The 16,341-nt window shown below is 38.5% G+C and overlaps 2 protein-coding genes across 6 annotated transcripts; one reads left to right on the top strand and one right to left on the bottom strand.

Moving 5' to 3' along the window:
* The first annotated feature begins 233 nt into the window (after nucleotides 1-233).
* Nucleotides 234-11,884, top strand: mier3b (mesoderm induction early response 1, family member 3 b). 5 transcript variants are annotated; one of them, XM_044195683.1, is made up of 13 exons: nucleotides 234-365; nucleotides 1,216-1,240; nucleotides 1,582-1,727; nucleotides 2,305-2,427; nucleotides 2,520-2,643; nucleotides 3,779-3,852; nucleotides 3,978-4,050; nucleotides 4,538-4,686; nucleotides 4,897-4,978; nucleotides 8,078-8,172; nucleotides 8,290-8,417; nucleotides 8,560-8,714; nucleotides 8,841-11,884. In XM_044195683.1, the coding sequence occupies exons 1-13, from the start codon at nucleotides 357-359 to the stop codon at nucleotides 9,314-9,316; spliced, it is 1,659 nt and encodes a 552-aa protein (XP_044051618.1). In that variant the 5' UTR covers nucleotides 234-356; the 3' UTR covers nucleotides 9,317-11,884. The 5 variants fall into 5 exon arrangements, with proteins under 5 accessions (XP_044051618.1, XP_044051621.1, XP_044051617.1 ...); XM_044195686.1 differs by having other exon boundaries at nucleotides 275-348; XM_044195682.1 differs by lacking the exon at nucleotides 234-365 and adding an exon at nucleotides 378-496.
* Nucleotides 11,739-16,284, bottom strand: elac1 (elaC ribonuclease Z 1). The gene is made up of 5 exons (XM_044195689.1): nucleotides 15,992-16,284; nucleotides 15,393-15,599; nucleotides 14,480-14,538; nucleotides 13,588-13,798; nucleotides 11,739-13,016 (listed from the first exon to the last, which is right to left on the bottom strand). Exons 1-5 carry the CDS (start codon nucleotides 16,146-16,148, stop codon nucleotides 12,538-12,540), a joined length of 1,113 nt encoding a protein of 370 aa, XP_044051624.1. The 5' UTR covers nucleotides 16,149-16,284; the 3' UTR covers nucleotides 11,739-12,537.
* Nucleotides 16,285-16,341: the final 57 nt, after the last annotated feature.

Here is a 16,341-nt window from a genome sequence, read left to right as displayed (position 1 = left end):
AGCTTTTAAAATGTCATAGCTGCGATAAACAGTACTGAGGAGAACAGGAAATCAGCTGGAATGTTCCGAGAACATTCTAGGAATGTTCTAGTAAAATGTCATTGTGTGAGGTATTAACATGCTCATCGCCATGTTATTGATATAAGTTGGATTTGTATTTGTGATTTGCTTTCTTATATTTTTATTTCTTATATTTTCATACCGTAGATTTACCGTTTATAAATGATTACCGTTAGTCTGATCAGCGGTTGGTTTGAACGGCGTCACGACTAGAACGGTCACCTGGATCTCTGATTGGCTCAGAGCGCTGATCCGGGTACTGAGCTAGAACGAGCCCATTAGCTAAAGGTACCAATATGGCGGAGGTAAGAGGGAAAACATGGGAGAAGCAATCGAACTTAAATCGATATTTTTAAATTTTGTGTGTTGTATTTTTCATTTTTATGTTATCGATTGGAGAAACAATAGTTTTTGCCTTATGTATAGCGTGTTTCGTGTAATAATTGTCATTTTTATTCCTCTAAAATATGCTTGAATGTCTGGACTCATCCTTCACTACAAGGCCGCTGCGCCTTCGCTCTCTCAGCTGCTTTGGTGTAGCGGCTGTGTAAATTGATACGTAAATTTAACGTTAGCTTGCTGGTTAAAGAAAATAACAGATTATATCTTGTTTGTTATGAATGGAAATACATTTTTTCCATTTAGGCTAAATTAGCGGCACCTATATCGTAAAGATAATCCAACTCTGTCGATTGTAGTACCGCGCAAACGAAATTAGTGTTTACATTTTTCGATGCATAACGTTAACATAAACGTTAGGCTCTGGGATTAGCTTGCCGACTAGCTAACTGTTACAGGAGCCGACACTGCGTAAATTGTGCTGTCCCCCTCAATATATTTCTCATTTTTACTTTGGTCGTCCATTACGAAAAGAATCATTTTAATTCCATGGTTTAAGACTTCATTTTTCTTTACAATTGTCCTCAGTGTGTAGCGTTCATCCGCGGCTAACGTTGTATTAGCCACCTATTTCAGGTAACATTAGCGGTAAATGCAGCTTTCATACTTATTTTCGGTGGTCATAATACAGACCGTTTTGGGCATTTTTTCTTACTCCGCATGATTGAATATTTGAGGCGAAAGCGCTAGCATAATTGTTGAACCCATGTTTCAAGTAACTGCACTCATTAATTCTCTGGTTCTGTTCTTTTGCAGGCTTCCTTAGGGAGTTCAAGTCCAGGTAAGAAAACCTCCGCCGTAAATTGAGTATTAGTATCTACAGTTTATGATTTACTTAATTAAATTCATCTATATGTTGAAATATATAATAAATAGTTTTGCATAACTGAAATATCAAGATTAAATTTTATATTTTATTTAATTTATATTTATATATATAAAACTTTGTCAGAGAAATATGACATAAAAGTTGACCAAATGTAGTGCTTTTCTAATATAGTAAAAATGTGAATGTATCTTTTAGGTGTGAGTAAACAAGCTAGTTTGACTGATACATTTATGATTGTTTTTTTCTTTCTCTCTCTCTCTCTCTCTCTCTCTCTCTCTCTCTCTCTCTCTCAGTTGGCTCATTATCTTCAGAGGACCATGACTTTGACCCAACGGCAGAAATGTTAGTCCATGAGTATGATGATGAGAGGACTCTGGAGGAGGAAGAGTCATTGGAGGGAGGGAGGAATTTCCGCTCTGAAATTGCAGATCTGGAAAAGGTAAACTATTAAATGCACAAAATTCCATAAAACAGGATTTACCTGTGTAAATCTAATTAAGTCAGTGATTTTAAATAGTCAAATCTGCATTTGTGCATATATAAGATTTGTATGTATTATTAATCCGAAAAAACAAGAGGGCACCGTAGTCTTAATGCAGTAGGGCTGCCAATATTGACAGTGATGTTACTGGAAAAGTATTAGTATTGTAACAATGACAGTTACTGGTGTGACCTTTTATGATTATAAGGGGAAGCTGTCTGATTCATAGCTGCAAATGCTACAATTAATAAAGTTTAAGTACATTTACATTCTGTTAATTTTATTCAGAAATTGTCTCTTGGTGACAGTGAATTAGAGTGCATCATTACTACGTTCACAAAGTGGCTTTAAACTCTGTGACTGAGTTTACATTTTTAAAAAGAAAACCCATATATATAAAGATCTACAATTAAGTGCAATGCATATGTTTTTTCATTCTGAATGTTTTAGTGTAATTTGGATGATACAGGGAAAATGTATAATAGCGTTACGTAATTTATGAAGTGCTAAGTTTGTCTTTCCTCTTTTCTACCAGGAGGGGAACATGCCTTTGGAGGAACTTTTGGCCATCTATCGCTATGAGGCCTCGGCAGGCTCCAGTATAGACAGCTCCTCTGGAGACCTGACTGATGAGCTGCCTGACATGACTTTGGACAAGGTAAGTAACTGCTGTTATGTGGAGATTCAGATATTCTGTTGATCACCCTCCGTCAGCCCCAGTAAATAATGGATATTATTGTTTCTCCCTAGGAGGAAATAGCTAAAGACCTGCTGTCTGGTGACTATGAGGAGGAGACCCAGTCCTCAGCTGATGATCTGACCCCTTCAGTCACCTCCCATGAGGCTACCGATTTCTTCCCAAGAACACTTCGATGTAAGTGACAGATTACACCTTCTAAAAAAGTACTTCTTAGCTGTACCTTTGCAGAAGGAAAGCTCGTCATGTAATGCAATATAATATCAATATCATGCAATAATCAAAGAAGAAACAATTACTATCATTATCGATTAAGCTGCAGATTTATTTCTCGATTAATCCATTAATTGTTTGGTCTATTAAATGTCAGAATATATTGAAACAAAAAAAAAAACTAACAATGAATCGATTATTAATTTAGTTGCCCATTATTTTTCTGTTGATCGACAAATCGTTTCAGCTCTACAAGACATTAACACAAGTAATACAATCTAAAATTGTGTAGTTAACCCAAATGTCAAAATTTAAAAAATTTTGAAAGATATCAGCCGCGCTTCACATTTATAACTATCTCCACAATATTGAATATTCCCAAATAGGTGTGTGTGTGTGTGTGTGTGTGTGTGTGTGTGTGTATGTGTATGGTAAAAAGAAGTTTGCCAGTTAATTGTTTTGCTGCACTCACAAAAGGTACAGTGCTTTTTTTACAGTTGAGCACAGAGTACTACATTAGGTTAAATGTGCAACTGATTGTTTTCATTATTGATTAAGTAAATTATTTTTTGATTAATCCTTTAGTATATAAAATGTCAAATAGTAAAATAAATGGCCATCACAACTTCCCAGAACCCAATACAATATTTTAAATTACTTGTTTTTTCTGACCAACAGTCTAAAATCAAAATATACTGAATTAACAATGATATGGATTAAAGAAAACCAGCAAAAATTTCAGTTTGAGAAACTGGAACCAGAGAATGTTTGGCATTTTTGCTTGATAAATAACTCGTATGATTATTCGATTTATAAAAATTGTGCAATTGTTGGTGATTAATTTTCTGTCTATCTGATTAATAGATTGTTTTAGCACTGTGACATACAACATGTTGTCGTTGTACTATATGGCCAGGTGTTGAAACAGTTCTGTGTGCATAAGAGATTTAGGTGAAGTTATTTATTAAGTATGTTGGAGATTTCGATTACGTATTATAGTACCAAAACTGACACCGCGTTTGGTACCAGGTGTCAGTTTGGGTGCCATTGGAATTCAGTGCATGTCAGGGTATTAATGTGTTGTTTATTATTTTGTCAGCCAACGCCATCTCTGATGGTGATAAAGAGTCGGAGTGTGATGAAGATGGCCCGAGCCCAGAGGACTCCAGAAAGGTAAATGATACATCTTATTTTGGAACACATTATGGATAAAGAAATTTAACTTTATGTTTCAAGTTGAATCAACACTGGTTTTCTAAACATGCTCTGTATTGTCTTTTGTTTGATTTTTATCATAGGAAATAATGGTGGGAACACAGTACCAAGCAGAGGTTCCTTCTTGCCTCTGTCACTACAAAGATGGGGAGAAAGGTGACTGTTGCCTTTTTTGTTTTTAGCATGTGTACTTGACATGTTCTTTACTGTAGCCCCTTTTACACAGCCTGTTCAAGGCGGGAATGTTACGCCGGTATTCCGCCTTGCTGTTCTGTATAAAAAATACAAACAGCGGAGGTAGTGACGCAGCCGAATCAACGTCTGTGTAAATGGGTGAGCTCGCAGGACGGCACACACACTAGATGCCTATGTTGTTGTGTTACATGTCACGCCGCTCTTGCTCCCGGAACGTCGGTATGCTATCTAAAAATCATACACCTGGGCAGCATTATGCTGGCTTTGTTTGGTTCAGTGTAAAAAAAACTAAAGCCACCGTAATGATGGGTTTTCTTTACGGCAGTATTGTGGGATCTCTGTTTAAAAAGGGCTTCTGATTGCTAACGTAATGTTTCTATCCATACAATAAAGACAAGATAATATACACAAGGTGACTAATCTTATTATAATGTATTTTGTTATGCAGTTTATGAAGATGAAGACGAGTTATTATGGAGCCCAGGTACATTGCCAGAAACCAAGGTTAGAAGTTTCCTGTCTGAAGTGTTGATACGGACAACAGATGAAAAGACAGGATGTGACAAACCAGGGATGCATGTTCGAGACAATGAGCAGGTCAGTCATGTCTTTATTTATCAATCCTTTCATGTTGTAACACAATCATGAGCATGGTATTAGCAATGTATGTGATCTCATGCAGTCTGCGTAATTTTTTTTTCTTCAGATTAAATGATGGCGATTCTTCAGATTATTAGCCAAATTAATCACATGTACCTTTTTAGAAACAAATATTCCAGTCTTGACCACTCCACTCTTTCCACATAGGCTTTGTGTGAGCTTGTCAAGTGCAACTACAACACCCGTGAAGCACTAGAGAGATACTGCAGCCATGTCAAGTCCTCAAAAGGTAAGCTAAGGAAACAGGTTCTACATGTAAGCAGTAGGAATAATTAACAAAATTGACAAGTTAAAATTGCCTAATAAGATTCTCTGGTATTACTGTTGTAGCTTTGTTGTGCCAGCCAGACTATCTATAGTCACGGAGTAAAAGGTTTTCAAGGGTGCTATGGCATTTATATAGTTTTTACCAACCCATATGCACTGTCTGAAAGGTTTTCTCCAAAGGTCTTGCAAACAAAGAATAAAATACTCAACAAAGTACAGACCTCCACCTACGCCTCATAATATGCTCCAAAATTGCTTGACAGTCAACATTGTACTGGGTAGGTACATAAAGATAGCCACTGGGTGAAGTTTATGGTATTATATTTCAAATTCAATATTTTCCTTCTGTAAGATCATGAATGTCCACAGCAAACATTATACCCATCCAGCTTTTAGTATTCAAGGCTTGTTAGTCGCACATGAGCATGCAGATGGAGGAAATCAGATAACCTTTTTTTTTTTTTTTTTAAATAGAAAGCATTTCTATTACACATTCTTTATTAAAGCACAGCTAAAAGGAAAAATAACTAAATGCAAGTAAAGTACATTTAGAAAGGAATGTTAAAATTCAGAAAGGAAGTTAAATGTGAGACCTATATGACAATCCCATTTAGTAAATGCAGTGTAATGTACTAATCTTTTCATTTCTAATTTTAGATTATTTCTATTCTTATTTGGATCACATTAAAGGTGGGGTTTGCCAATACCATGACATAGAGCAAACAACAACACAACAAGTAATGTAACTAACATTAGCTAGGCTGTGGGTTAGCAAACAGTTGCTACATTTGCTGCTGGGAAGGTAACAAGCAGAGAGGATGAGACTGTTTCCCAGAGCAGCACACCACCTCCAGACAGCGATACTCACAACTCTCCTGGTACTATAGCAAACATCATAGCAGCGATAAATACTCCTATAGCATTAGTTATTGATTTGGTACAGTCTGAATCTGCAGTGAGAGGCTGCCTGAATGCTGTGGGGAGAAGGACTCAACTTCCAGTCTGGTTTTGTCTCGTTACGCTAATAAACACATTTGAGTGATGCCGTCGTAAATGACATGTTTGAAGTGTTTCCACAGACATACCCGACTTCAGTTGTACAATGTTGGCATACAGTTTGACACTCATAGTTGCCCATCGTAAGTAACCGGGAAACCATAATGCTCACATACAGTGGATCTAAATTTCACGGGAGGATCCTCCAGCTTTGTGTTTACCATTCAGAGGCAGTGACACTACAGGAGTTTGACTAACCGGGCTAAGCCGACTACCATGCTACAGCTGATAGACAGCAACTGGTGCTTTGCCAAAAGGTTCCTGGTAAAACTGCTGCTCTAAAATTTCTGTTCTGCGAGTGCGATTAGTCGACATAAACAGACTATTTTGACAGTAATAGTTGGGGTCACAGGGTGTACTGATCCGAGGAAGTCGCATACCGAATGTCCTGTACCGAACGGATTCGGGACAAATACAAAAGGTACAGTGCTTTTTTTACAGTTGAGCACAGAGTACTACGTTAGGTTAAATGTGCAACTGATTGTTTTCATTATTGATTTAAGTAAATTATTTTTTGATTAATCCTTTAGTATATAAAATGTCAAATAGTAAAATAAATGGCCATCACAACTTCCCAGAACCCAATACAATATTTTAAATTACTTGTTTTTTCTGACCAACAGTCTAAAATCAAAATATACTGAATTAACAATGATATGGATTAAAGAAAACCAGCAAAAATTTCAGTTTGAGAAACTGGAACCAGAGAATGTTTGGCATTTTTGCTTGATAAATAACTCGTATGATTATTCGATTTATAAAAATTGTGCAATTGTTGGTGATTAATTTTCTGTCTATCTGATTAATAGATTGTTTTAGCACTGTGACATACAACATGTTGTCGTTGTACTATATGGCCAGGTGTTGAAACAGTTCTGTGTGCATAAGAGATTTAGGTGAAGTTATTTATTAAGTATGTTGGAGATTTCGATTACGTATTATAGTACCAAAACTGACACCGCGTTTGGTACCAGGTGTCAGTTTGGGTGCCATTGGAATTCAGTGCATGTCAGGGTATTAATGTGTTGTTTATTATTTTGTCAGCCAACGCCATCTCTGATGGTGATAAAGAGTCGGAGTGTGATGAAATACACGTACCGTTACACCCCTACCTGACACACAAATCATGGCTGGAATATTGTTGTGTGGCTTGGTTCGAGCCACTGTCCCATTTACAGAGCCAAGACTGTGTACAAACACCAGAGTTTTTTATTTTTTTTTCAGCACCGGACCATAAGGAGATAATCGCTGAATTTGACAAATAGATGTGTATTTGATTAGAATCGCATACCCCACCTTTTTTAATGTGTGTCCCTGAATCTGACACATAATTGGTCCATGGCAATGTGAATGCAGTCTGAATCGTAACATCAGAGTTGGTGGAGTTTTTACATCAGTATGAATATCCCATCCCATTGGAGGCCAAAATAATCCCTGTTTTAACAATCCCACAGTAATTTGTGATACAATCTAAGCACATTCTCTAACATTAGTCATCCTTTGATGTTGTAAGAGGTTCCTCTGTGTCGCCTTGGATTCCAGCTCAGTGTTTTTACTGCTTTTCACTAATGGTGAATCCGTTTTCTTTCTCCCTGACATTTTCATTATTTGATTCCACCTGCAGCCTTGTCCATTATTTGCTTACCTTCTCATATCATGCAAGTATGCACTTGTTTTTGTGTAAATAGAAGCATTAACTCACTCATTAGCATGCAATGAGCTGCACTGATGCTCATGGTGAATTTTATGTGGCAGTTAAAATCCATTCTGACAGGAACAAACGGTATAGACAAACCATATTGTGGTGTATATCTGTACCCGTTGTGCTGTTTATACTGGATATACAGAGTCTCCAACCCAAACTGAAAGGTGTTTCTAATATTTGTCCACCTAATTAACCCAGGGAGGAGAAAAAGTGTAGCCAGCCTTATACACAATCTACCCTTTTGTTTACGCATGGATTCTTTGATTGCGCACCAACAATGTATTTCTGGTTTCATTTCAGAAAAATCACCTTCGTGGTCAGAAGAGGAATGCAAGAACTTTGAACACGCACTACAGATGTATGACAAGAATTTTCACCTCATACAGAAACACAAAGTGAGTCTTATTTCATGATTTGATGAGATTTCCCTTTCTATACAAGCATGAAAAGGTACACATATAAAGCTGTGAACGTTTCTCATCCCTTTTTAATGACTTTGCTTCCCCCGCCAGGTCACAACACGAACAGTAGCAGAATGTGTGGCGTTTTACTACATGTGGAAAAAGTCGGAGCGCTTTGACTTCTTTGTGCAGCAGAATCGTTTTGGGAAGAAAAAGTACAGCAGCTATCCTGGTGTAACGTAAGTGGCAGAAGAAGATTCATTATATCTGTTTGCATTCCTCTTCTGTTCTTGCTAATGTTTAATACAATGAGCTCTGAAAAGATCTGTGTGCACATAATTTGGACGAAACTTACAATTAAACATGTTTCTTTGTATCCAGGGACCTGATGGACAGGCTAGTGGATGAAGCAGAGGGACTGGCAGTGGACAGTTCATCCTCTGTGTGTTCAGGAGCAGGTGGAGGAGGAAGGCTGGAGACCACCACAGACCAACAGCTCAGCCTGCTCAACTCCATCACTGCCAGCGACCTCACAGGTCAGTCATGGGACTTAGTTCTGCAGTTATGGATACTCTCCCCCCCCCCATCAACATGTTTCTTGACCTGAGTCTCTTATTGCTTCCAGCCATTCAATGTTAATTTAGTGTCCTGTCTCCTTACAGTTTTGAGTAACAGTGTAGCCACAGTGTGCAGCCCTGCAGAAGTTAGTTGCCTGGACTCCTACAGCTTTCCTCCACTGGAAAGTCTCCATCGTGGGTCCCTGAACCACGACGAATCCCTTGGATTCCCTTCTAATGGCTCAGACCCCGACTGCCTCAACATGCTCGACGCCGGCTTCTACCACTCTGACCTGGGCCAACTAGGAGGAGTGTGCGTCAGCAAGGACTGCGAGCGGCCCTCCAAGAGACTCAAGATGGCCCTGCCTGACTCCTTTATCAATGACGTGTCTGTGGGTAGCCTTGGAGTGGACTTCGAAGCGCGACGGACAGCGACACACCACCACCGAATCACCGGCGCCAAAATGGCAGTGTCTGTCACAGACTTTGGGAGCTTGGCTGGCAGCGGCGAGTCCAACGGGTTTCTGGGAGCACATGCACGGCACCACACACAGCACACTGCGGCACTTCAGTCAGAGTGATCTTCCTCGTCTTCTTCCCTTCTTCTTACCTTTTGAAACTTCTTATCCCGCTTGTACATAAGACTGAACTCACTGGAGAATCTGATTTGTTTAAATTCTATATATATATTATACTTTTTTGTTTTCATTTTTTGTGTAATATGACATCAGTGATGTCTATCATATAGAACTAAAATCTTGATTTCTCTCAAGAGTTTATATAGCCATTTATTTTATTTTTTGCAGTCTTGAGATGTGTAACGTCCATGTACAGTGGGGCCCAGAGGCTGCAGTAGGAGAGTTGTGTATCTTCCTCCCTCACATCTACACACAACATCTTCAGAGCTACAGTATGTTATCCTGCCATTCTTTCCAGCTGCCAAAGTTGGCTTAGTTTTCTGCCTCTAGTGTTAGTATTTAGTTACTCATCTTTGTTGTTTGAAGTGGTACTTTTTTAAAAATTAGTGTTTGGTTTACAGGTACTTTTTAGTAACCAGGCTGGTGCAAATAGTTTTATTTGCCCTCAGATAAACCTGGCTAGACATTGTATGAAGAGCAACACTAGCATGGAGATTAGCTTGGAGACCAGTAAGTGTCGTGGCTTCAGCTGCTAAGGCCTTCCAGTTTTCTTTTTTCTTTTCTCCTGTGGAAGCTTGTCTGTAGTTTGTCTGATTATTTACTTTTAAATTGTTCAAAGTTGCCAAACTGGAACATGTGAATTTGCAACAGTTAATTTTTTTTCACCCCATGTAGTCAAACCCAAATCATAGTCCCTGATTCATAGTTTTTCTATCAAATTTTAAACAGGTGATGAAGAACACCTGTGCAGCGTAACATAATGGGAGTCACCTTGTTTTACAGTTGGATATTAAGTTATTTTAAACTTTCTTTTTTTTTTAAATGCTGCTTCTTTCTTAGAGGCTCTCAGTCAGGCAAGCAAACCATAACAGCAATATTGCAATGCAAAGATATTGGGTTGGTTGGGTTAAACATAGATCTCATCAGGCACTGTAAAGTAATTATTTATTGCATATACTTTTACCTTGGCGAGATTTTATTCAACTCATGCTTTCACTCATGCTACTCTTAAGCAAGTTTAACTGTATATGTCCTTTTTTAGTTGTAGTAAAAATATGTTCCTAAATCAAGTAACGCCATTTTCAGACTACTTAGCAAGCTTGGGTAAACCTGCTAGCAGTATTATCTCTGTATTTAAAGCCACTCTGATTTTGTATTCAACCTCTGCCTAACCTGTACTGACTAGAGAATGCCTTGAGCAATCTGTTTGACAATTTTCTTGGAGTTCTAGTAGCAGAAATGAGGCCGTTTTCTCTTGACTGAAGTCCGTAATTTTGAATTGTAAAATGTTTAGCGGGTCATCGTCAGTTGATTGGATGCAGTAGTGTTTACTTAATTTATCTATGCATTGTGCTATGAATAATTAGTTTGTTTCAGGGGTACATCATGTTTGTCGTGTCCATTAATCTAGTAATTCACCATGTTGTGTACAGACAGGATTCATGCCTGAACCCATCATTAAGTTTGATTTACGTAATTCATTTTCCAAGCCCAGCATCAGAGAAGATCTTCACTTCTGCATTTCATGTAAATAATTAGCAAATAGCCTTTAAAAAGTCTATTAACTGACCTCTTACACTTATTAATCTGTGTTGATACAAAGGTTTTGATTTGATTCCTTGTCAAAAGGCAATAATTTGTACATATGTACAGATATTTTGGGTTTTGCATTTTACCAGTTGACTTGGTGTTTGAATTTTTTATTTTTCTCTTTGGAAAGTCATGATACCCAGACGCGCAGGACACAGCTGAAACCACGCATGCCAGCTGTGTCTGTTTCTCAAGTGTACCACTGAAAACGGCTTTACCTGAAGACGTATTGATATTACTGTGTTGCAAATTTGCATTCAAAACTTGCAGCCATGTGTAAAAGACGCTCATCTTTCTTTCCTCGAAAAAAAAATCTTTTTACATGTCGTCTATATTTGTCTTGATGGTAAAGGGATGGCTGCTGCTCTAAATGTGTGGAGAGCTAGTTTCTCTTTTAATGCAATGTGCATAATGCAGTAGGTCCTCCAAGCTCCTCTAGCTTTAGCAGTGCAGTGATATTTATTTCACCTGTGGTTTGTACAAAAACTCAGAAAAACTGTCAGAATGTAAAGGCCATTAAGTAGTAGAAGTAGGTTTTTCACCACCCTGTGAACTCTCGAAAATGTGATATTTTATTGATATCTCTGGTATGAGACTTGTGTGTGCAAGGAAGCACTAAACAAATTTATTTTATATTTTGTATTGTGTTTTGAAGTTTAAAAGGAAAAATTATAGCAGTTGTGGTTTTGAAAAAGGAAAGAGTCCTTTGATGAAAACAAACTTAAAAATGTATATCCAGAAATATAGACAATCAAAAACTTCACTATGAGAAATGTTCAAGAAGCTATCTTTATTGTTTATAAGAATTGTACATAACATTGAGTTGTTTTTTTTCTTTTGTTAAACATTATTTTGTATTTTCTGTTGTACTTTAATACCTTGTGTACAGATCCAGAAATAAAGCTCTGGAAAAGGTTTGGAGATGGTTGCATGTTCTTTATCACAGAAAATGTAAACAGATTTTACTGATTCATATGGAAAGATGATGGTTTTAGTATCGATAAGTGTTAACATTACAAACTGAAAGGAAATACCAGTAAAACTGAAACCAAAGGGGGGGGGGAGCTCAAGGTCCACTTGCTTGTTCCGGAGTCTTCAAGCATTAAACCCAGTCTTCATCAGCAGTAGGAGTTTGCTCAGTTGTCATGGAATCCCAGGTAGATCTTCAATCTTTAAAACACCAATTTACCGAACATCCCTCTGACATCTTGTCCATGTTGGCTTAAAAGTTGATCTTAACTACACATGCTGATGAAGGCCATGTGATATGGTTGAAAGGTAGAACCAGCAAGTCAGTGGACCTTGAGCTGAGATTGTTTTGTCATTTGATACTTTACATGTATCTATTTTTTTGCAGTTTTGGTTAAGAAAAGAGCTAACATCATCCATAATTTCCAAATCACTGAATAATAAAACAAATTATGCTTGTAATGGCAACAAGTTAACAACTACCAAGTAAATACTTTTTAATACGTAACTTCTATTTATACCATATAAGGACAGTGCAAACAGACAGAACTGCTGTTTTTATTCAGATCTACTACAGACAATGTAAAAACTAAATTAGTAGTTCTTTACCTTGATCTTCTGAGAGGAATGGGCAGAGTCAGAAAGTCCTCAGCCAGAGTCACTTCTACACCACTGTCCTGTAGAGCATCTTCAGCCTGTCTCTTGAGCTCTGAGACATCATCCTCGTCCCCTTCCTTCTGCAGTGAGCAGGGTTTGTACCTCTGACTGAAGTGGTACAGCACCAGCCTCCGTGCACAGAAAGCCCGAGCCACCGCCGCCGCCATTTCAGGTGTACTGTGTCCGTGGTCTACTGCTTTCTCTCGGTGCTCGTTCCCAAGGGTGGCCTCGTGAACCAGAATGTCCGCTCCATTGCACAACCTCACTTGTCCTTCCCCGAGAACAGAGCTGCAGTCCCCTAAAATGCAGACTTTCCTTCCAGGAATGGCTTCTTCCAGGACCTCACTAGGCAGAACAACACGCCCGCTCTCCAGAGTTACAGACTCTCCAGCTTTCAGCCGCCCATAAAGCGCCCCTGGTTTCAGGCCTGGGAGACACATAATGAGACCTTTCAAAATAGTCCACAAGTTGCATTTGGAGGACACTTTCTGAAATACCTTATTGTGCCACAAGTATTGGTTGACATCTGGGTATGTTAGTGCCATATTCTGGCCAACAAATACAATACCTACAAATGATTTCCTAATAGAATTACAACAAAGAGTAAGTGAATAAATAAATACATGAAATTTAACTTTATGCATTTATATTGTATACTACTACTCAATAAATGCCAAAAATGCAAAAAGGATTAAGATCTTTGGTTTTTCACTTGTCTGTATTTTTAGCATTTTGTACAGGTAAAAATTGTTATCAAGGATTTTTTAACCGTTTCTGACCTGCCTATCCACCCTCACATCATATTCTGTTAACCACAAATCCCTTGTTTTCTTAATAAAAATGTTGTGCTTACTATGTCCAATTAGAAACACAAGACTAGGGACACTTAGCTGTGGAATCACCTACAATATGTAACTCTCTCCACATTTCTGCCTTTTTTCACTACAGCTGTTCAAATAAAGAAATATAGAAATCTCAAAAGTACAAAGTGCATTTACCTAGTTCCTTCAGGAGTTCAGTCTTCAGTCTTCCGGGTCGATCATGCTCCTGAATGCAAAAACCAAAGGATGGGATGCGGTGAAACAACCTAAAGGCCTTGACCACAAACTTCTTGTCTTCAAAGAGGAGGTAACAGTCACTGGAAACATCCAGGGAGATCGTCCTGCCCGGCTGCTCCTGTGGATGCAGAGGGCCGCACTCCGCTGTCATCTGAAGAGACACAAAACACAAAACATTGAAGATTACACGCTCCTGTGCGGGTGGGGAACACTGTCACGACTCTTGGGCTGAGGAAATATTTTCAAATGAATTTAAATAAATGAATGGAAGTCAAGCTCAAAATAAAGATGATTTTCGTAGTTGACATTTGGACATGGAAGTTTTAAATGGCACATATTAACATTGAAAATTGGATGCAGATAAAGTTTAAGATTATACGTTGACCTCACAGAAAGGAAAGTCTTAAGTTTAATGCATGCTGACAAGGTACACATTAAATGTCTTCAATCCAAAACTCTGCTGTGGTATGACAGGTTGAAGCTCATTACATGCTTTGGTAGTTTGGGGTAGAGTTAAAACAGAATCCACACCAGTTTGAGTCGAGCCGGGCCTAATTTTTCGGGCTTGACCAAAACTATAAGCCAGTAGGCAAATAAGTGCAACATTTTTTCATAAGGGAACCATAAAGACTGACCTCTTTTATATCATAGTTAAAAGAAATGAAGTCTAGATCCAGACCTGGTATTTGCAAAAAGACTAATATTGGCATGATTTATCTATATAAATCGGTCCAGCCCTATTGAAAGTGCGCTGTATTGTGCTTTGCACTATACAGAGAGTTAAGGTGTGATTTATCACCACACAGGAATAACACCAAAATCAGTCACTTACCTCGAGGCTGAGCTGTCCCTCTTCTGGACTCTGGTCAGCTGTGGGCTCCAGCTCATGTACTACAGCAACATATATATCATAGATGAGATGAGAGCAGAGTACATTAGAATTAAGTACAATAAAACAACAAAGATAAGAATGAACAAAGTAAATTAGACTAGAAGTACGAACTTCTTCGTTTGCTGTGTAAAATACCGCAAATAAAGGTGGCTGAAAAAGTGTTTGTATATATAAGTTTTCATATAAAGAAATAGTGAACCAGACAGCTGTACACAGGTAAACCTGTGATTTACAGGTGAAAAAGTTTTGCAAAATATCATCTTTATTGCAAAGATTACATGCTGTTGTATGAATTGAAGAAAGCGTGGACATGCTAGGTGTTCAAGATATATATCAAGGCATTTTTTCTTACTATGTGTAGCAGCCCATTGTCTAGCATGCACACTCAACCTGAAGGAGAGGTTTTGCCCTGCTGCTCAAAATGTCTTTCCATATACTATATACTATACTTGTCTGCTATGTAAAGTCCATTTTCTTTGTATCAAAAAAGTTGTGGATATACTAATTTTGACACAACAGTGACAACATTTAATAACTAGTATGGAGAGTTAGAAAAAATCTACATCTGAATGAAGTGTAATATCTTCTGTATGCACAACTGATTTTACCTTTGAGGTTTCTTTCACACAATATCACACCGAGGCAGCAGATTTGTAAGCTATCCTGAAAGTGGCAGTCATACTCACAATTATATATAACAGTTGAATAGCTAGTGTTTCCCTGAGAACACAATAGCAGACAGCTGGGGTGTTTACATTGGTCGTTTGTGCTGAAACTCCTAGATCAGTTTTTTTTTTTCAAGACTGCAGTAGTGTGGACACATTAGAGCTCAGGTTGTACATTTTGCACCTGCCTGCATAAGGGAAGAGCAGCTGTGATCCTGTGAGGCCAAGTGTCACCCTTAGAAAATGACGGAGGCCCCGGGGCCCATAGATATCCACACAGCTCAGGTTCTGCTGGGGGTCGGGGTTGGTGTTTAGGCTCACAGTGCAAAGGAGACCAGGGAGACCAAACAGGTGATCTCCATGCAGGTGGGAGATGAAAACCTTTGTGATTCGACCTGGGTAGAAAACATGACATTATTACACACTACAGGTGCTATAATGGGAATGAGAAAACACGTCAAAGTCAAGTCATAGCAAAATATTTTATTTTCCAGTGTCAAGAGTAAAAAGAAACTATTTACAAGTACTCAAATGAGTATAGTTTTGAACATTTTTCATGTGTTTTAAGTACATTCTAAAATCAAGTGGACTTCGTTTTAACTTAAATACTGCACTCTACTTTTGGAGAGGAAGAATTTACGATACAGAGACAGAGTGTGGGTGGTGGTAGGTACATTTGAATAAAAGTTTATTCAAGGTTGGTTTTCAAGAACTTTTAAGACCTTGTTAAGTTTCCCCGAAACTTTTAAAGGCGAGGCAGGCTGCGCGAGGAGCTGCAGTGACTCACCGGCTCTGAGTTGGCTCTTCATCATTTGGGTCTGGGTTCCCTCCCCGCAGTCAAACAGCCAGCACTCCCCGTCTGTCCGCAGCACCAGAGCCGAGGCACCGCGGTGAGGAGACGGGTAGGCCGAGCCGGTCCCGAGGAAAGTCATATCCATGCTCATCCTCCCAAAATCACAAGGAAACTGAAAGGACTGTAAACAGTCACATGGTGATGACGTAACACGAGCGACGGTGCGGCGTTCAAGTCGGATTTCTCGTAAATGAAACGGTAGGTTCAATTAAATGCATGGCACTTAACATAATACCATTCAAAGACTAGAAATTGATTAAAACAAATAAATCATAACAGTGCCC

Source organism: Siniperca chuatsi, linkage group LG5 (genome assembly GCF_020085105.1).
Source record: "Siniperca chuatsi isolate FFG_IHB_CAS linkage group LG5, ASM2008510v1, whole genome shotgun sequence".
NCBI lineage: Eukaryota > Metazoa > Chordata > Actinopteri > Centrarchiformes > Sinipercidae > Siniperca > Siniperca chuatsi.
Note: the sequence above shows the minus strand (reverse complement) of the source record. Positions and strands in the feature narration are given on the sequence as shown.